The 20,494-nt window shown below is 46.3% G+C and overlaps 8 protein-coding genes across 8 annotated transcripts in view; 4 read left to right on the forward strand and 4 right to left on the reverse strand.

Annotated features, from left to right (window-relative positions):
- Nucleotides 1–5,311, forward strand: part of LOC125957744 (exportin-4-like) — a 5,549-nt gene extending 238 nt beyond the window's left edge. The window contains exons 1-5 of the mRNA XM_049690634.1: nt 1–151; nt 301–1,274; nt 1,342–2,851; nt 2,937–3,323; nt 3,396–5,311. The exon at nt 1–151 is cut by the window's left edge and continues 238 nt beyond it. Of these exons, the coding sequence (XP_049546591.1) occupies nt 101–151; nt 301–1,274; nt 1,342–2,851; nt 2,937–3,323; nt 3,396–3,869 (3,396 nt within the window). The 5' untranslated portion in view covers nt 1–100 and the 3' untranslated portion in view covers nt 3,870–5,311. The remainder of the gene's footprint in view (nt 152–300; nt 1,275–1,341; nt 2,852–2,936; nt 3,324–3,395) is intronic.
- Nucleotides 5,312–6,272: 961 nt separating this feature from the next.
- LOC125957964 (uncharacterized) lies at nt 6,273–7,183 on the reverse strand. The gene is made up of 3 exons (XM_049691030.1): nt 7,018–7,183; nt 6,788–6,947; nt 6,273–6,720 (listed from the first exon to the last, which is right to left on the reverse strand). The coding sequence occupies exons 1-3, from the start codon at nt 7,151–7,153 to the stop codon at nt 6,273–6,275; spliced, it is 744 nt and encodes a 247-aa protein (XP_049546987.1). The 5' UTR covers nt 7,154–7,183.
- A 418-nt stretch (nt 7,184–7,601) lies between these two features.
- LOC125957512 (glycoprotein endo-alpha-1,2-mannosidase-like protein) lies at nt 7,602–9,420 on the reverse strand. The gene has a single exon (XM_049690263.1). It carries the CDS (start codon nt 9,383–9,385, stop codon nt 7,922–7,924), a length of 1,464 nt encoding a protein of 487 aa, XP_049546220.1. The 5' UTR covers nt 9,386–9,420; the 3' UTR covers nt 7,602–7,921.
- A 241-nt stretch (nt 9,421–9,661) lies between these two features.
- Nucleotides 9,662–10,731, forward strand: LOC125957795 (exosome complex component MTR3-like). Its single transcript, XM_049690716.1, has 2 exons — nt 9,662–9,911; nt 9,971–10,731. Exons 1-2 carry the CDS (start codon nt 9,749–9,751, stop codon nt 10,729–10,731), a joined length of 924 nt encoding a protein of 307 aa, XP_049546673.1. The 5' UTR covers nt 9,662–9,748.
- On the reverse strand, nt 10,718–11,129 carry LOC125957796 (splicing factor 3B subunit 5). The gene has a single exon (XM_049690717.1). The coding sequence runs from the start codon at nt 11,033–11,035 to the stop codon at nt 10,778–10,780; it is 258 nt and encodes an 85-aa protein (XP_049546674.1). The 5' UTR covers nt 11,036–11,129; the 3' UTR covers nt 10,718–10,777.
- Nucleotides 11,130–11,339: 210 nt separating this feature from the next.
- Nucleotides 11,340–12,626, forward strand: LOC125957794 (venom serine protease-like). Its single transcript, XM_049690715.1, has 2 exons — nt 11,340–11,919; nt 11,983–12,626. The coding sequence occupies exons 1-2, from the start codon at nt 11,367–11,369 to the stop codon at nt 12,600–12,602; spliced, it is 1,173 nt and encodes a 390-aa protein (XP_049546672.1). The 5' UTR covers nt 11,340–11,366; the 3' UTR covers nt 12,603–12,626.
- LOC125957793 (venom serine protease-like) lies at nt 12,609–14,385 on the reverse strand. Its single transcript, XM_049690714.1, has 5 exons — nt 14,059–14,385; nt 13,769–13,986; nt 13,500–13,712; nt 13,321–13,426; nt 12,609–13,243 (listed from the first exon to the last, which is right to left on the reverse strand). The coding sequence occupies exons 1-5, from the start codon at nt 14,078–14,080 to the stop codon at nt 12,612–12,614; spliced, it is 1,191 nt and encodes a 396-aa protein (XP_049546671.1). The 5' UTR covers nt 14,081–14,385; the 3' UTR covers nt 12,609–12,611.
- A 2,492-nt stretch (nt 14,386–16,877) lies between these two features.
- Nucleotides 16,878–19,136, forward strand: LOC125957367 (venom serine protease-like). Its single transcript, XM_049690024.1, has 5 exons — nt 16,878–17,099; nt 17,188–17,406; nt 17,487–17,589; nt 17,681–18,132; nt 18,284–19,136. The coding sequence occupies exons 1-5, from the start codon at nt 16,959–16,961 to the stop codon at nt 18,461–18,463; spliced, it is 1,095 nt and encodes a 364-aa protein (XP_049545981.1). The 5' UTR covers nt 16,878–16,958; the 3' UTR covers nt 18,464–19,136.
- The last annotated feature ends 1,358 nt before the right edge of the window (nt 19,137–20,494 follow it).

Consider the following 20,494-nt stretch of genomic DNA (forward strand, 5'->3'; position numbering starts at 1 on the left):
TGGTTCTCGGATCGTGCGTTCTCGGGAAAATAATCGAAGATTACACGGAAGAAAATCTGTAAATTTGAGTTGATCTGATGCGAAGAAGAAAGCGAGAAAAATGGATGAAACATATCTGAAAAACCTCGAAACGGCAGCCCACATTATCATGGTGAGTGTAGGGATTGTTGGGAAAACAAAGGAAAACGGCGATGCGTGCGCGGCTGCTTGGCGCAAGGAAAATCGATAGAAAAGCTGCGTTTGTTTTCGCTGTCCTTCCCTTCCTACTCACGCCCTGTGCTTGTTATTGCGACGTTTTAGGCTCCACCGAATTCCATCACCAACCAGCAGCGACAGGAATCGGAAGTTCTTTTTACCAACTTCCGTAAAACCAAGAACCCGTATTCGCTATGCCAAGCGATTCTGGAGAAATCGTCCGTCGATTTGGTGTTGTTCGAAGCGGCCGACGTGCTGAAGAAGGCCGTGGTCGGAGAATGGAAGTTTATCTCGGAGCAGGATCGTGTCTCGCTGCGCCAGTACCTGTTGAACTACGTGACGCAGCGAGATATCCCAGTATTCATCCGGGACAAGCTGCTGCAGGTGGTGGCCATCATGATCAAACGTGCTAGCCTGGAAGACCACGGTGTGGAGCGTGGCCAGATTATTGAGGAAACGAAAAAAATGCTCACCTCCGGCGATCTCAAGCAGCAGATTCTAAGCTGCAGTATCATGCTCGCCATCCTCGAAGAGTACTGCAACATAGTCCGCTCGGACGATACCGGGCTCAACACGTTGGAACACTTCAAAGCGAAGAAACAATTTGAAGATTCGGATCTGCTAAAGACATTCGTCATGACATTACAGGCAATGATTGACATTGTGAGCGCATTTGATGGTACCAACAGCATGCAGATGTACTTGTTTAAGCAGCTACTCACCGTCATGGAGACCGTACTTACATGGGGCTTTCTGCTGCCGAACCTACAGAACATGCGAGTCATGCACTCGCTGTCGAAACGTATTATAGATACGTCGGAAACGGTCACCAAGGCACTGCATGCACCTCCGCTACGCCTGCAGGCACAGTGGAAGAGTGTGATTTTCGATCCGAAGGTGTTGGAAGTGTTCTTTCATACATACTGGAAGACTCGCGAGATCGATGAACTGCAACCGAAGGCCCTGATATGCATGCTACAGCTGTCAACTCTGCGGGGTCCTATCATCACGGAGAACATCGACGAAAGTATGTCCTACTTGGCGAACTATCTCACTCACTTCCTATCGATGATGACCAAGTAAGTGGTGGATGACTTTGAAGAGCAAACTGCAACATACTCACCTCTCTCTGATGTTTCGTTTCAGCATGGAAATCAAGGACAAAGAAGCTTATAGTTTTTCGCTTATCCTCCGCAAACTCTTTCAGTTCCTGCCTACCGAAATGTTAAAGATGCTACCCAACTCACTATTTGAAGCTTCAATACAGCAATGCTTCACGTTGACTATGAAATTCTTCGAGCTATCCGCGGCCGAAGAATCTGCTTCACCGGACGAAGCGTTGTACATCGATGCGTTAAGCAACATGCTCGGCATATGGTTGTCGTTTTTGAACGATAAACAGAACTATCCAATCGAACCCATGGTTCCCTACATAACGCAGATGTTTGAAAAGTACGTTCAATGCCACCTAGCACCGCCCCAGGGCGTTCGGGGTGCGGGACGAGAGAACGAAACTGGTGAAAACGAGATTACGGAGATTGAAGAATCGGATCGAGAGCGATTCAAGGAGCAGCTTGCAATAATGGGTTTTTTTGGGCGAGAAATACCTTTACATTCACTAGGGTTGTTAGCTAAGTTGCTCGAGGATCGAACCCGTAAGTTGGGCACCTACCTGCACATGCTGCACGCTTCCAAATCGCTGTCGATTTCGGACGGAATGAGTCTGGAAAATCTTTTCGACGATATTCATTGGCTGCTGCTGATAAGTGGTCACGTGATGGCTATGGAAGCGGAGAGCGAGGAAGCCTCAATTCCGACAGCTATCCTCACAATATGCTCCCAGCAAGTTGATGCTGGGAAGACAGACGTATCTACCAGCTTAAAACTGCTCGCTTCACCGAACCAGGACATACAGGAGATTCCAAATGCGGAAGCTAGCGTCGATCCGGTTCTACGGCTTATGGCAGCGGGTTTCCGATTGTGCGAGCTGGAGAAAACGGCAATCGAGGTGCGAATGTACCAATTCCTGAGTCCTGAACTGAGTGCTACGCTACTCTGGTTCCTACGGCATTGGTGTGATTCATACGTCATGACGATCGACAAACCAACGGCGAATAACATTTTCTCAAATGCTTTCGGTGTGGGCACGGGTGGCGCTCTGTGGGTGATCAACTATCTGTTGAACAAAATTTGTCTCAACGCCCAGCATCTACGGGGCGAGCAGGCCGTCATGGAGGAAAGCATTGAACTGCTGCTGGCACTGCAACGCAACAAAGTGCGAGCGCAGACGATCTTTAACTCGGAGTACTTCCGTTCGATCTGCGATTTGAAGAGTTTCGACCTGCCGCTGAACGTGAAACGAAAGCTTCTTCGCGGCTTCGTGACGATTGCGTGCAGTGTTGAAGGTGACGAACTGCGTAAAGAGTACATCACGCGAATCGTGGCGGGAACAAAGGAAAAGTACAACATCCTGATGACCACCTTCCAGCAGCAGACCCACGAAGAACAGTTCAAGCAAAAGGTGATCGAGGTGCTCGAGGAAACAATCGGCTGTGTGCAGGGTGCGTTCGGTAGCCTGATGAAGATATTGTTTATAGAACTTCGAAACGTCTGTGAGCAGCTTTCGACCTTTATGACGGTCTACAAAAACGACACGGTATGCATTAACGGCATCCTGGGTGGGCTATCTTGGTGGTTTCCACGATAATGAGAATATCCACATTTTTTTACGAACTGTATAGGTGATTGTTGAGCTGATTTTAGAACTGTTGCACGAATTGGAACAGTCGGCGGATGTTAAAATGGTGCGAATCGGAGTACATCAATTCACTGTAGATGTGATCGGAGTGTATGTCAAGCACAACAGCAACCGCATCTCGCTGGATCCCACCAACAGTGAGAGAGACCCACAGGATTTGATTTTGATTCTGAAGCTCATCAATGGTTTGAGCATGCGAAGTGTCGTTAATGATGACGACGAAGAAACGATCCAGCAAGCGACAGATGTTTGCATTTACAGTCTGATGAGCATCGTCCAATTAATTACGGGTGAATTGATACGCTACCCGGAGCTATGCTATCAATACTACATCACTATAACGTCCTTCGTAGATTTTAAATCCTATGTGGTAGGTACAATGAACTGGTCAGGTTTGCTTAGCTTTCACTCACGCTTCGGTTTACCTACTATCTGGTTTTAGGTTCCACAACTTCCTTCAGATTTTTTGAAACAGTTGGTCGCTTCGGTTGAGCTCGGGCTTACCTCTTTCACCTCGGATGTGGAGTTGAAGTGCCTCGAGTTCATCGAGGCATTTGCTGCAGTAGTGCTTGCTCATCAAAATCCCGAATCACAAGTAGCACAGCTCCTGCAATCGTTCCTAAAGTTGATGCTCGATATGACGATTGGGCAGAAGATCGATTGGAACAATACCACCGACTGGTACAAAGCTATGTTCTGCGTGGTGTGTTGCTTTCCGCAGACATTCAAAGACATGATACAGAATTTTCTACAGGAGCACGTAGACAGCAGTACGGAAAAAGCGAAGGAGATGATCAACGATAGCTTGATGCGGTTGAACCAAATCGAGTTTACCAACGTGCGATTGATGAAGGTTCGGTTTGTCGATTGGTTCGACCGGTTCGTATCACTGGTAAGTCTAATGTATAAGAAATAAAATGATATTTGGTACCTAGCAGCTCTGTTAGAATGAATATAGGAGCATTCGCAAGTGGAGAGCTATCTTTTTAATGCTAATTCTACAAATAGACATAGAGACAGGAGGCAGGGTGAAATAGTGTGCGCGCGAGTGGAAACACAGGAAGCGGAAAACTTAACGGAACTAATGGAATGACAAAGGCAAAGATGATAAACGAATCTAACACCAATCTCAGTGTTTACCCAAGGACCTCTCTCTGAATCGTGCTCTAGTTATGTTTTGTTTCGTACGTTTCGTGTCAGTTCGTTTCGATAGATATGTGGCAATGATTGGTGATAGCCTACACTCTTTCTGTGTTTCACACTTATCGGTCTTAAGCATCAACCAATGTGTATGTTAGAATTTCGGTTGCAATTCCTGCCTCGCTGAACAGGAACTATTGTATGCGAAGCGGCTAACGGGTGTCGGTGAGGATCCAGATGAAAAATTCATGAAATTAAGATATCGGGACTAGATAGCCGTATAGAGCATATTTTCGATTTAAAGAGGGTTTAGCTAGGGGCTTACAACAAATGTAAAACGAAAGTATGGAATCGTGTATCGTTAGACGGATAAAACGTCCAAACTGATCAAAAAAGTAGCGATAGAGGGAGCCAACGATGCGAACCAATGCACGACAAAAGCTAAATTAGTTATTGATTGCAATTTGTATGAAGCAAAAGTGATACAGATTTTTTACGAATGCACCATTGCACTTTCCTTACTTCTAATTTAGATAGAGAATAGAGAATTTTCCAACTCGGTAGGTTTTCTGCATCGCGATGCATTGAGTTCTGGTTATCCTCCTACAATGAGGGGCATTGGGGAATGAATTGAAGGAAGTAAATAATTTGACAGTACTAAAACGCAAACATTAGATCAGGGGTAAAATGGTTACGCATTTAATGCTCGTCCAATGTTGCTTTCTACCGAACAAAGGTTAACGCAAAAGCGCGAAGCAAGCAAATAATGAATGCAGAACAGAAAAGTTTTTGAATGTGTGTTTTGTAATATTTTAATAGACCCAGTTGGTTTCTTAAAGGAATCTTAGAGGCCAACAATGTTCTAAGTGGCATCACACGGATCAACTCATCGAGTGAGAGAGGCTTAGTGGACAGCCATGTATTTTTCAGATAATTTTCTTTGTATCTTTACAATCATATGTCTATAACTGCGAAATCAATTGTGTGATAATGAACATCGACACAACATTACTTTACTACATGATAACCGATATGTTCTTAAACGCAAATGTAACGATGAAACTCGCAAAGTACCGGCAAGGCGTAATGGGAACGATCTATTCAGTACGTTTGTTAGTTTAATGCCTTTGCTCTTGTGTGTTAACAAAATTTTGTTGATTAGTGTACTAGGTTTTGGATTGGAATTGTGGATTCCTTGAGAAAAAAAAACAGGACAAAACACTCGAAAATAATAACCATAAACCACGGTGGAACGCGAATTTTAAACAACCGCTACTTGCCGTTATCCATCATGTAATATTTTCATTTTTGCACAAATATTTGTTTAGAAGTTACGCTTAATGCATTTGTTAAGAAAATGAATACGGCAATCGGCCGAGTATTGTTTTTGTAATGATAAGCGAACCGGCGCAGAACATCAAGATTGAGTACAAATTGAAGTTACAGCTGTGGAATCCAGACACAAAACAGAAAGGAAACATATTTCATGATAGTGATCCTTTCTTGGCTGGCTTCGATTTGATTCAGTATCACCGAGCATTGATCATGATTATTACTCTTGGCTGCATATTAATAATGATGCTAACCAAATCAAAGCTAAGATATTAATTTCCAGGATATTAGTTATACTCCATACATCCGAAAATCCAAATCTACAAGACGATGCAGGTAAATTCACATGTTTCTGTAGATATTTTATTTTAAACTTTATGCCCTAAGCTGCACAGGCGCGGAACAGGTCAATTTTCTTTTTGCATGACAAGCGATACTTTTAGCGTTACTATACGGCCATTTAAGATCGTCATAAAACTAACATAGACATTATCTGGATCGTGAACTAAATTGATTTTTAGATGAGTGTGTAATCTGCTTATGAGTTGGCTTAGAGCTGCCACAATGGTTCGTAAATTATGGCTACGATCTACGGCAGTTTGCCCCAAACCTGGCTTCTGCAATCTATGTATATCTAAATACAATCTACAATATTCCACCAATGTCACTAATAATGTTTCAGACCGAGTACATCGACAGACCCAAAAGGATCGTGAAAGTGAGATCGATCCTTTTGGGACTCGTTTCTTTTCTACATAAACACTCTACGACTTATTGCAATCATGCGCTAAAACCGGCCTTTTTTACCATTAAAGTACGTATTTGAGCTTGGCCGGTCCACGTCCATTCATAAGGACGAGTAAACCAAGTTGGTGACCGCCGTGTGGAGTGCGTTTAACCGGGCAGCTGGCATATTGGCTTCATCGATTCGCAGCGCAAGTGCCTCGAACAGGAGCTGTGTGCTCGACTTGCGAATATTACAGCTAGCCTCTAGCTGAATAGTTTCGGCAGCAGAACGTATAATTTTAACGCATTCCGACTCAATGTTATCCAGTGAGCGTTTTCGGTTGCCGCTGCTGCTGCCGCCGGTGCTGCTCGGTAAATCAAGTGTTACCGTAGCTGGACGACCGTCCACGGTGAATCGATCGGTGGTGCTTAGTACGGACGTGCACTCAGTGGCCACCACTGCCGTATCATCCCGAACGTACTGCCGGTTGTTCGGATGTTCGCACTTGATGTCGACGTATCTTTCGTCGCTCATAAACATGCCGTCCAAGAAGGTAGAAGTGTTGGATCTGTAAAGGGGTTGGGAATGTCCTGTTATGCTGGGCCAGTAAAGGCGTGCCCCTCTGCACTACTTACAGGGAGTTCTTGTTGCAGCCTAATAAAAAAGTGAGGCTGTCGTAGTATCGCCACTTCCGAGGTTGCTCTTCGTCGGAAGTCCCGCGAGATGTATGCTCGGCACGGCTGAGTTTGATGAATTTGTCCCGCAAGCTTTTCCACCGTCTTCGGCAAACATCGACTACAAACGAAAGGCAAACGCAAGAAGCGGGTGTTGAAGGAGCCTTCCGGAATTGGCGCTCGTAGCTCACCTGGGCAGTGTAAATCGTAGGCAATTTGTTGCCACAATCGTTCCTTATCGTTTTTTCGTCTATAATTCACATTTTTCACGTTGTAAAGCACTTCATTTGCGCGAACTTTGGCGATTAAATTTTCCTCGAAACTCATTTTCCACGAAGTTTGTAAACACTTCTTGGACAGCGGTGTCTAGACGAAGAAGAAGAAGCAGCCCATTCAGCAAATGACCCAGGCAGCATATTATGTGATTTTTAAATTTTAGGGAAAAACCAGTATTTGCACTTTTTAACGTACTTTTTTGCCGTGGTTTTGGTTACTGCGTATGTTTATTGCTTATTTACATAACATTATTCTGTATAGGTTTATTCTATATAGGTTTACAGGTTTTTTCTTTCGATAAGTTATCCACACAAGAAGTAGGTGTGGCGACCCTGACTACGGCGTTCCATCGGGCGGTGTAGGGTCCCACCTTAATCTGCGTGCTACGTAAGGACGCGCCTTATGTGACCTGTCAACGTGACAGCAGAGAGCACGAGTCTCTCCCCTTTCCATCGGCAGCGCTCGGTCGAGTAACATGCTCCCGCGCACGCGCTGCAGGGCACAAGTAGAATCTAGTATCGCACGCGCGGTGCACATCAACAGCGATCCATAACACCACTTCTCCATCACGAATTAAAAAGAGAAACCTCTCCACATCCGAACGGTTTCTACATAGGTTTCGAAAAATATATTTACACTCTATGTGTTGCTACTTTGCTAGAGTTAGCTTGCATACTTTGGCATTGAATTTTATGTTTTGTTGGTTTTGTTCGAAGAACTTCTCACTAATCTACAGGGGTCAGGAATTCGCGAGGACTAGTTTGAACAACAGTTTTCCTAACATTCACAAGAGTGGTAGGGTAAAAGCTTGGACTGGCATTAACATATAGTGGCATTGATGAAATCGTAACAATTCAACGTCAACTCGGTCTTTTTGTTCAGTTTTATGTTGTTCAGTTTGTACTTGATGTACTCTTCTACCCAGGACTGTGTTAAATCAAGGTACTTTTCGGGCGTTCCGGGTAAATAGTCGCGGAAGCCAAATACTGGAATCGCGGCCTCAATCTGAGTGCCTTCCACCCAGTTATTGTAGCTATTGATGGTTATCATCTGCAGACCGTTCTTGAGCGCCGTGCGCCATCCAACATCAAAGTATTGTCCGTTAGACCGGTAGCGCTTGATGTTGGTTATGCCGTGGTTTTGATTCATATTTCGTTGATATTTTTTACGGTCGTAGAATCCAGGACCAATCGTTGGCACAAACAGCAACCGGTAGCTATCGGCAAACCTTTTCAGTTGATTCCAGTTTTTCCACGTGGACGCATAATTGGCGCCATTGCTCGGTAGATATGTATAGAACCCATCGAAACCAGCCCGTCGAACCATCGATTTGTGATCCTTAGTTGCGATATGTGCCAACACGATCGCATCGTAGCTCGTATCTCGAATCGTCAGTATCCCGTTTTTGCTCAGTAATCGCTTCCACTCGGAATCTGCAGTACGGTACGCTTTATGAATGTAGAACAGAGGCAACTCACGTTTCTTCGAGAGTACATTGAAGTAGCTCAACGTGCTTATGGCCGTTGGTGCTGGGCCTTTACCGAAAGTATCAAGAATATATTTGATGTTGCTTCGTATACTTTCTATCGTTCTATCCGGATATTCCAAGATCTCGATGGCCACCTGCAAGTCGTTCACATGAGCCACTTTAAAAATCATTCGCAGTTGATATTCGGAGAATGTAGGGTGCCATCCGAGGATGACGGTTCCGATGCCGCAGTTTTGAATTTCTTCGAAATGCTCCCGAACGATTGATTCGCTGCTGTTGTATAGCTTACGCTTTGGATAGAATGCCGTGTTTATGATGGGTTCATCGCTCGGTCGGAAGGACACGGAATTATTTTCGTAGATTCTCTGTATAAGTCGGTCACTGGACGGATGCGTTGGGTTGGGTTTGTACCACGCTACTGTAGCGTGGTAAAATATCTGTACGTTACGATTCTTTGGGAACGTTCTGTTGCGATGCTCGGATGGTGGTACTCCCGTACCCGTTTGCTGGTTGTTGGCCACTAGTCGCTTGATTTTGTCCCGGATGATGCGCGCCTTCACCTGGTGCTCGTTGTACTTCTCCGGGACGATCGTCTGGCTACGCCACAGCTCGTACGATACGACGTTTTGGTAGCCATCGTTGGGCAGCGAAAGGGGTGCTACTTCCTTATCCGGGGTGCTTATCGTTGTGTAGAGACAGAATATAAGTAGCAGGAAAGATGATACTCCAATGAAGCAGATAAACAATTTCATCGACTTAATGCTACTTAGTTTATGATGACCGAGCACCGTCATTGTTGGATAACTACTTGGGTTAGCGGAAACAACACCAGTCCTTCAGTGAGTATTCCACAAGAACTAAAGAAAAAGGGGGATGAAATCCTTTTCAAGAGATGAAGCTACTAGAGCGCATGTGCAGTAATTACGTAGGAGAAGGGGTCGGTTTGTAAACAATTTTTTTAGAACGATATCCTTATCTTACGCCGTTTTCATGAACTTGATTTCATTATCCTTTTTAAGCACCATAACACGCTATAGAGCCTGTCGCACGCTATAGAGCCAAAAACCGGGCATCGCTCAAAAACACGCGCGATTGTTTTGATTGCCGGTTTATCGCAGTTTTTCGCGGTTTTTCGTAGTTTTCCTCAGTTTTTCAGGATGCCGCAAGATACGAAACGTATCAATGGACCCGAAATATCCACCTCGTACCATATTCACGAAGAAAACAATCGCCAACCGTTCGAGGAGCGACTAAACCAAGCAATCGGCGGAAAAAATAAGAGAAAAGACGGTAGAAATTTCTCAGAAAGCCGCAAATATTGTGAGTTTTTCGGAAGTTTTTGGAAGTTTGCAGAGCATTAAAACCTGTTTTCTTTATAGTTCTGAAAGTCGGTGTAGTGTCCACGGCCAAAGGATCGGCATACATCGAGTTGGGGAACACCAAAGCGATCGTGTCGGTGTTCGATCCTCGAGAAATTCCAAAGCAAAGCAAATATTGTGCTTTGGGTGAACTGTACTGCGATTTCAAGTTTTCGCCATTTGCGTCGCACCTGCGGAAAACACCGCAGTCGGATACGCGAGGCCGCAGTTTGGCGGCAGCGTTAGCCAGCGCACTGAACCCGGCCGTGTGTCGGCACTTGTTTCCGAATCTGCAGCTCGATGTGTTTGCCAATGTGCTGGAGGACGATGGATCAGTTCTGGCCGCGGTGATTACCGCGGCTGGGTTAGCTCTGGCCGATGCCTGTATCCCTATGTTCGACATAGTTACTGCAACGACAGCCGGAATTCTCGGAGATCGCATCCTGGTGGATCCCACGGCGGAGGAAGAGAGCCTGTGCATGGAGGGCTTCACCAGGGATAATCATGGCATAGTAATGCTAGCGAAGCTGCCAACGTTGGACCAAGTGCCGGAGATACGGCATTCCGGAAGCGTCTCCGTAGAAACGCTCTGGCGAGCATGCACCCGATTGAATGCGGCTTGTACCGAGCAGGTGCCCATCGTACAGCACGTATTGGTTAGCAAGGTCAAGTCTCGGCTGGCCGAAATCGATGTAGAGAGCGACGACGAAGGCGAAGGGGACGGCGAAGCGCCAGACGTTAAGAGCGAAAAACCAGATGAGGACACATCCGAAGATCGGTGAATAGAAGAGTTTTTTGGCTTTGGATTCGTTCAATCCTCACGTTTATTTAATCTTCCGGTTTCTCTGGTGGTGGACCACACGGCTGCAGCATTTTCTCCATAATATTGAAGCGTATGCGGGCCTTGGATTCGTTTTCGGCGACTGCGAAGTAGCTCAGCATATCGCAGTGACCGAGGTAGGTGGCGAGCGAGTCGCGGTGCTGGTTCGTTAACCATTCGTACTTTGTAGTGTCCGCATGTCCTGTGCCGATGTACTTGCTCTGCAGATGTTCCAACTGGCTGTGAATGTTGTACCGGTCGCCCATCTTATCCGAATTTCCAGCGCACAATTTTCCTGACTCCGAGTGTTTTTCGTCGGTTTTTTGTTTGGCTTCCCGCGACAGTCCAGGCAGGGTTGTAGTCGCGACTGTCAACTTGTAGCCGTGGTCGAATAGCTGCCGATCTCATGCTGAGGATGCTTGCTTATACATCCTTTATGGGACTCAAGCAAAATGTCGCGCAAATTAATTCAAATAATCGGTACACAGCAGCGTGTTTGCACAGCTGTTTCGCAGAACGGATGCTTTGAATTACTGGATTGTTCTTACTATCACAACGTATTAATCCCTACGGTGGAGAGGAGGATTAGTCTAAAAAATGACGGTGTGGTTGGTGCTTGTGGCGGCAGTGTTCTGCTCGACCAGGGGAGTTCGTGCTGATTGGTTTGACTCTTGTGATCGTGAATTCCAACTGACCGAGCTGGCAGATGTAACGCTAAATTCACCGTTCTACCCGGCAACTTATCCGTCTGGTACCTCCTGTCGGTTTGTGTTAAGTGCACCACCAGGATATACAATCCAGGCGTCATGTACGGTTAACATGGTCAATCCTGGAACGGGCTGCACGACTGATTTCTTGTACATTTCAACGGAAGGATTCAAGTCTCCAGCAGGAAGTGAATTTTTCTGCGGCAAGGGCATCATTAGTCGGCAATCGCTGTTCAATAAACTGACCATTTCGTACATCTCGAGTTCGACCAATTCCGGATCATTCACCTGTCGACTGATTGTACAACCCGGGCAATGTGATTGTGGTTGGAGCCGAACGCCGAAGATTGTCGGCGGTACTGAAGCAGGGGTGAATGAGTACACTTCGATGGTTGGGCTGTTGGATCCACTTACAGCCAGCGTGTTTTGCTCCGGTGTTATCAGTAAGCCGATCGGCAAAGTTGCTGTCCTTTGTATCATCACCTAATGGTTGGATTTTTTTTTAGTTAGCGTGAGACACGTTCTTACTGCCGCTCATTGTACTGCAACGATTCCTAACGTTGGTCGAGTGCAGGCTCTGGTTGGTGATCATAATTACCGATCAGCAGTGGAGACACCCTACTCGGCGATCTACAACATCGAACAGATCATTCAACACGAGGCTTACAATGTGGCGAATCGCGATAACGACATTTCACTGTTGAAAACAACGGTCAACATGGACTGGAATCGAGCCGTGGGTCCGGTCTGTTTACCATTCAGTTACAGTTCCTACAGCTTTGCGAACTTAGAAGTAGATATTGCGGGCTGGGGCACCACTTCTTTCGGCGGACCAATGAGTACCGTATTGAGAAAGACCACTCTTACCGTGCTACCAAACGGTAGTTGCTCTGCACCGTTTTTGAATGATATGAAACTGTGTACGTTCGCCGCGGGACGCGATTCATGTCAGTATGATTCAGGTGGACCACTGTATTTGCGCGGTGTGCAGCGAATGTACACCATCGGGATTATAAGCTATGGATCAGGATGTGCCGCTTCTACACCCTCGGTGAATAGCCGCGTGACAAGCCAGCTGAACTGGATTCGGTCAAAAACTCCGGAAATTTCTTATTGCGTGAAATAAAATGGCCATTTATTGATAACAGTAGTTCCACTCGGGCGTATTCGTCGTAATCCACTGCATGTAATTGAGTACGTTTGTGTTGACGCTTGGTTGATTCGATGCACAAGCAATACCGTATCCGATAATGCCGACCAGATAAACGCGCCCATTGTACGCATCGGTATAGAACAGCGGACCGCCCGAATCGCTTTGACAACTATCCTTGTTGGCGGTTAGTGTGCACAGCTGTTGCGTGACGGAGAAGTTGGGGTAGATCGCCGAGCATTGTGCACCACTGACGACCGTTAGCCCGACCTTCATGGGAACGTTCGACTTTGGGGCGCCATAGTCGAGAGTTCCCCAACCGACCGCTTCTAGCTCGATACCGACGAATGACGCACCATAATACTTCAAGGGCAAACAGACGGGCCCAACGCCGGTGTTGAACATGATCTCCGCACGTGTTCTCACGATCGCTATGTCGTTCGTGCCAATCGTAGGATTGTAGCTTTCGTGGAGCTTTATAGAAGACAGGAGTAACAGAGCTGAATAGGGCGTATCGGAGCCGGAAGTTATATTGTGGTCACCCACAAGAAGACCGAGATTCGGTAACGATCGTCCCATGTAACAGTGAGCTGCCGTCACCGCATGGTAGTTGGTTACTGGAAATACACAGGGACGTGTTAAGGATTGCATAAACTATCCAAAATCGGATCGTTCAAACTATCGACACACTTACTGACTGTTGCACCGCAGAATATCCCTTCCCCACCGGAACCATCGACTAACGCGGCCATCATTGGGAATTCGTTCACTAGCGTTTCGATTCCATTTACAATTTTTTTCTGTAGAAAATTCCTTTCAAGTGTGTTTAAGAGTTTACAGAAAACGAACATGCAGGGGATCTTTTCTCCTTACCTTACGCCGCATTCCACACTGGCATTCTATTTTGTTTGCCGTGCAGTAGAATCGTCCACCGTAGCTAGTTCCGGCAACCTGCAGTGCTATTACCAAGCTGTTATAGGTGGATTCGATGTTCAGAACTCCAGTTCCACAGTACGCTTGGCCATCAGAAAGATTCGATTGACCATTCTTCGACACAACCAGTCGATCGGTGGCACATGACGAGCTCTGAAATATAATATCATCTAGAAGTAAATTTATTACGGGATTCTACTCCTTTTTACCGAGGGAATAGCTATTTCACTGCAGGATAGAGCGATGCGCGATCCTTGAGTAGTGCTTAGTGTCCATCGGCACTGCGAGTTCGGTTGATAGTATCCAGGGTAGTTGGGAGAGTATATCGTGTAAGACAGACCACTGGCTACGTCAATGCTATAATCACATCCACTGTACTGCGCCCTCGCGCCGTCAGGAATAGTTGAGATAATTAAAAGCACGAACCCTGTTTAATTTAAAATTTTAACAATCAAACATCATGAACATTTATCATCATTTCGTTTAAATCACACTTTACCGAAAACTAGCTTCATTCCCATCTTTAGCGTGTAATGGGAGTATATGGATACGTTTCTACCACAAACTTTAACTCTCGTGGTGGAAGGTCTTTTAAATTTACTGTGATTCTTATAATAAAGCACCCATCATTCGAGGCAGCAGCTTATTAAGCATGTTCGTAATGAGTGCAGAGGTTATTCCACTTCTCTGCTTTCACTGTGATTGCTATTACTATTACCCTAATACTGAATTCGTTCGTCACTCCCGGGCCAGATCTTCAAATTAAATGTGAATGCAGGGGCAATGGTGCTGCTACTGAATGGTGGATGATTTTTGCTGCGTTTATACTATGACGAAACATACCAAGAAGTCGCGAGGCATGGGCACTAGCGCGGGAATACAGACGGGGCGAAAGATAAGAAGATAAGCAGAGATGGGACAGTGGGCACTAAATAAGTTTACGGCTCTAAGATAGGCTGTTGACAAGGGTCAGCAGTAGCTTCCGGGCTGTATATCGTTTGAGTGAAAATAAAACGCCCGAATTGATGGGAGGTTGAGGATGGAGCGTTGGTTCGAAAAATTTGCGATTTAATTTCGATCCAATTTTGAACACCAGAGGGGTTAAGGAACTGGTGTTTCGAATGTAGCTCGAATCCTGTGAAGCGTGATTATTTCGTTGGCAAGTTAGCTTAGAGCCGGAATTTTAATCAGTGTTTTATGGGCTCTGTTTTAAACAATCCAAAACGCTCTAATGAGGTCAAAAGGAAAAATATATTATCACCGTCATTTGATAGCATAGCGAATAACAGATAGTAGTGTGGATTCTCTAACGTACCGTTCCTCTGATGATACCAACACATCCTTCAGCCCAAAATCTCTAGAAACGCTCGAAAAATTGGGTCAAATAGGCGGTAATGTAAGTAACCAATGGACACGGATGTGTAGTTTTGAGCATGCTTGTGGGTGGCTGGTGTGCGGACAATTTCGTTGTTCCATGGGGTGCATGTTCATAAACAGATAAGGGGTTTCTTAAAATTTTTATTACGTAAACAATGTCGAGGCTGACAGCTGTGCAGCCAACTTTGGATTTTGCATATCATTATCATCATCATTATCATCGTTATTATCATCATCTTCATCACCAACGTTATTATTGTCGTTCATGTTAGTTGTGTTTGAGCGTGTTCCTGTTTGACAGTGGTAGCACACTCTCTCCCATACATATTGGTTGGATTGTTTAAAGTTTATCTAGAAGCAGTAGAGCCCGTTATTGTATTTCTTTTTCACTTTTAACGCGACGGCCGGTATTCGGTTGAATTGACAGTATGAGCGAAGTCCATTTACGGATACAGGGGAGTTCAGTTGGAAAAAGGGGATTAATTTTAGGTTTATGTACCCAGGTGTTTAAAGTTTGTAATAGCCAAGATGAGGATAATTAAAAAAGAGTTTACCTTGTACAGATTCTAGGCGGACACTTCAAAGAGGAACTGCCACGAACCAGTGAAATCGATTGACAAAAATTTAATTTCACGCACAACTAAGTTTTGTGATATTTCATGATCTCCAAACGAACCAACCAACCGACCGATGACGGCCCATTAGGCTCGCTCGCAAATATTGAATTAAACGGAATGTATATTATTATTGACATCCTAGCATCCAAAACAGCACGGGATTTACGGGAGCATTGGGATTACCGAACGGGGTGGACAGGGTGCTATGGTCCCCCGGTAGGTGGGAGTTCAACGCAGTAATTGTGCCTTTTTTCGGTTCTTCAAGCACGCAAGCCATGCCAATGGAGGCTAATTAATAGTATTTAAAATGTTGTTTGCTGCGATGGGTCGGTTGCTACGCAATGGATGCCCACGGCCTGAATAAGGGTGATGTAGCCGAGCGTGGAGCGATGGAGCAATAAAAATTTCACTTTTGGATGGCGTTCATGATTTATGGTGCATAGCGTCGTTTTGCAGTTTCATCGTTTCCTGTCGTACTACGGTCGTCTGAGGTGGTGCGATTAATGCACGTCGCTATGCTGATGGAAAAACGTAGCCAAGTTCATTGAAAAAGTGGCATAAAGTAGCTGCCAGTTCTACGGATCGGTGGTGGGCGTCACTTCCGGCTTCGAGAACCGGATGAGTGCATTCGCATCGTAGGTAGGCCGAATGCATGCGGGGCCAGAAAAGTACAAAAAATCGTTCTCTACCAATTTGGTAGATCCTTTTGTTCGAAGCTAGCTACTGTTTGCGTGTGGCAACCGGGAACAGGGTAGTTTCCGGGAATCGTGACAGTTTGTTGCCAACAGCGAGCGGCTAAAATGTGTCACTTCGGGCAGTTTTTGCGTTGGTCAGTCGCTGGAGGCCTTTTAGTCGAGGAATGTTCAAGGCAGCAAAAACTATCCAGAACGAGTAAATGAAACCCAGCGCTGATGGAAGCGAGCCACATACTTTCCCAAAACGAACCAGAGCGCGATAACGCAAAGCCCAATTTTCGGGTACGTCAATCAAAAACTAATCAAAAAACCACCGAAAAAGGTGCAAACAGGTTTTCAAGCACAGCCCGAGTAGGTTTCAAAACCGAACCCGTTTATTTATGTTTCCTGGCTGAACGGAAGCCCTCATATTCTTATCACACGAGTGAGCTGCGCATCGACGTTATAGCGTCAATGAGCGTGTTACCGTTGGTGTGTGCGGAAATGGAGCTGCTGAAAATTGGATAGTATTTAAGAATGCAAAGTACGTTCTCACGGGCTCAGTGGTGCACTGTGTGTGATCGATGCATTTCGATAGTACTCCGCCGGGTAGAATGTTTTGTAAATTAGTGAGATTTAGGTTTCCGCGACTGTTGCAACTGCTACTGCTATTGCTCGGCACAGCGTTGGTGGTTCAGCAAGTGCATGGCCAGTGCTCGTTTACGCTCGACATGAAGTTCGGTTCCACGTATCAACTGGTGTCTCCACGTTACCCTCAGAACTATCCCGCGAACATAGAGTGTACGTACACTATTCGAGCACCCTACGGGTACAGGATCGCTGTCGATTGTCCTACCTTGCAGATTCCGAGTGTAAGTATAGGAGAAGAGGAGTATCGGAGGAAGAGGAGTGCAATGGCACCACAGTAGAACTACACTGGTGGCGGTATCATTCTGACAGAGCACCAACTGTAGGCTGGACTCGCTGAAGGTATCACGCAGTGGGCGTTTGGATTTTAGCGATGCCTATGTCTACTGTGGCGTTGGATCACTGCAAGAGAAATCAACCGGCAACAGCTTGACGATGCGCCTCACATCGGCACCAACTAGCTTCGGTGGCAAGTTTAGCTGTACGCTGAGCATACCGGAGCAAAACTGTGAATGTGGCCGGAAGAAGACGGTAATAGAAGCCACGTGCTTCCTTCCTCGGTAGGTTTCCCCGTGTTCTCAAGGTCTTCCGTTACCGGCTTTCCGTTTTAGCAACGTATCGTGAATGGCGTGGAGACGGTAGTGAACGAGTTTCCCATGATGGCGGCACTGATCGATGTTAAAACGAAAACCGTTATCTGCGGCGCCACCATCAGTAAGTATAGAGATGGCACGCGCATCGGATCATGGGATGTACGTTACTTAGCGCGGAAGTAACCATTTGACCCTTGTGCGTGCTTTGACAGTTACTGATAATTATGCCCTGACGGCGGCTCACTGTCTACTGCAACGTACCACGAACGATACGGTGCTCTTAGTAGGCGATCACAATATACGCTCTGGCAGCGATACGTCGTTTGCGCAGATCTACGTCGTGGTTCAGTTTTTGAGCCATTATGGATTCACCCTGAAGCCGGTAGCGAATGATATTGCGCTGGTGCGTACTGAAAGAGCGATCCAGTACAACGCAGCGGTTGGTCCGGCATGTCTACCATGGCGATACACGAGGCAATCGTTCGAGGGTTTACAGCTGGAGGCTACTGGTTGGGGTGACCTGGATTTCGGTGGCCCTCGTTCGGATACCCTTCAGAAAGTTCAACTTTCGGTCATCGCCAACTCGCAGTGCTCGCAGCGTCTAGGAAGCACTGTTCCGTATCAGCAGCTTTGCACCTTTACACCCGATCGTGACACTTGTCAGGTTAGTACCAGGGCCGAAGTAAATGGTTCAATAGTTTGCTCTGCAATCGTCTACCCTGAGGAACGCTGATTTTATCGTTTGCGTTTAGTTCGGGTGTGGGTTTTTTTTGTTCAACAAATGATTTCTTCTTCTGGTTCGGTTGGCTTCGCAGGCGGATTCTGGTGGTCCCTTGTTTTACACAAATCCTTCGACCGGGCTGCTGTATAACGTGGGATTGGTTAGCTTTGGGTTCGCTTGTGCCACCGAGCGGCCAAGTGTTAATACCAGGGTTACCGAGTTCCTGGACTGGATTATGGCTAATAGCGCCACGTCCTTCTACTGTTTTCGCTAAGCGAGATACGGTGGTGTTGAGATAACGAGCAAAGAACTAACCAACCGGCCGAGGGAAACTCCGACTAACCACATGATAAAACGGGACGTCCCACCATTGCCTTGGTCCACCCCTTTTTCGGTTTTCGAACAGGTAAAACCCAGATTAATTCCACAACACTCGCTGGAGCACATATTATAGAAATTGGAATGCTGCGACCCGCGTGCGATCACACACAAAAGGTTTCTTCGCCACACGATGCCTGTCGCTTGGATAGTGAAGTCGCAAGATGACAAATTGTTTTGCTTAATTTTATGTAAAATAAATTCAACAGAGAAATCCCTCGAAACGCTTGCCTATGGTGGCCAGCTCGATTTGTGACCGTTTGCCAAGAGAGAATGCAATAGTCAGACGGGCGGGGTTTCAGGACGTGAAAATGGTCACCCAACAGGCCACCGGTTGTTGGCCGGTAGGTTAGTGATGTTACTCTCGATGTTGGCGAACCTAAAAACAAGAAATAAATATTAAAACCAACTGTTACGGACAGCAAGTGCCAATGGTGGACGACAAGGATTCGCTGTAAAAGTGCGATTTATGCACCGCCCATCGTGCTAGCCCACAAACGCCTAGCAACGTCTGTAGTTGGCATTGCGTTGCTAGCATAGACCACGGTTCGTGCACCATGCTGCATGTCGACCTGACCGCTGCTTGCTTGCAACTGCAAAAGGCATCGCCGGATTGACTTTTTCCCAGCATGCTGGCTCGCGGCAAGGCTACACAATCTGGCGCATGCAAATCAGGGCGGCTGGTGTGTATGGTATGTGTGTGCCCGGAGAGGAAGTAAAGTTTTCGCATCAAAAACGGAGCCTCTCTCGTTTCTGGCTGGTCGGTTGACTGTTTGCTCCAGTCCGGCCTTAAACCGCAGGAATTGGATTTTCTTTTCCGATTACCTCTTCGTTGCCCGGATTTTGGGGCGTTACGGTGGGCCGAACTGTAACGCCTCGTGCTGGATTTGGCGCTGAGCATGGGACCGACAACTCGGCATTAGGAAAGTCAACGGATAGACCTGGTGCAGCCAAAGCGGATTCAAGTTTGACGATGTTGACTGTTTCCTACGTTGGACCTGAAGCCGCGAGCCCGAAATTGTAATGAACAACAATGGTAAAAGCCTCGCGAGTCTGCAACGAATTCGGCGACAGTAGTGCGCCTCGAGACGTACTGAGCTCGTATGGCATGGTTGGGGTGAGAAATGTGTGACATCGGCCGGCTAGGTTAGGTAGGTAGGTTAAAGGAAGCACAACCGCTGCCGACCCATGATGCATTGTATGTAAGCTTGTGATATTCATCGAGAACGACGGTCACGACCAGCACGATGGATGGCGATGGCTACGCAAAAGCTCGTTGGTTTTCGAGGATTTTACGTTGTTTATGGGCAAAAAAGAATCTGTGTTTATGTGTGAGTGTGTGTTCTGGAGCGAAGAAAAACTGTGCCACACGTTGAATTTATTGCAGATTGTAGCAACTGTTTTTACACCACCTTCGTCGATGCGTTTCAATTGGATATCCTGCAAGTGAGCAACCGGCGTGTGGATGCGTAGTGGCCCACACCAGGGTGCCAGTGTATTCGCAGTGAAATCTCGAATTCAACTCGTTGGTGGTCTATGGTTTCGTTCGCTTTCGTTCGCTAGCCTTTTTAGCACTGCTCTTGTGCGAGTGCTTTAGAATGCAATGGCGGAGCAATAGCGGTTTAAATCATTCATCTTGATTCCATTGTTTCATTCATCGTTCGGTGGTTAAGCCCGTGGGTTGAGCGTGCTATGTGATAAGAATATTTTGACAGAAGGTTAACGAAAATCGCTCATTTTACAAGCGATGCTGCCCTGCGCCGTGCAACGACTTATAGGGCGCGGGTGAACTCAAAAGAATCGCAAAGAATCCGTGCCGGTCTGCTGGGTGGTTTGAAATTTATCGTTTTCATTAGTGAAACAGCCTCGTAGTGTGCAAATGCTACGAAGCTACGAAACGTAGAAAAAGGACGAAAAAAGGCCTGCG

Source organism: Anopheles darlingi, chromosome 3 (assembly GCF_943734745.1).
Source record: "Anopheles darlingi chromosome 3, idAnoDarlMG_H_01, whole genome shotgun sequence".
NCBI classification, from domain to species: Eukaryota; Metazoa; Arthropoda; class Insecta; order Diptera; family Culicidae; genus Anopheles; species Anopheles darlingi.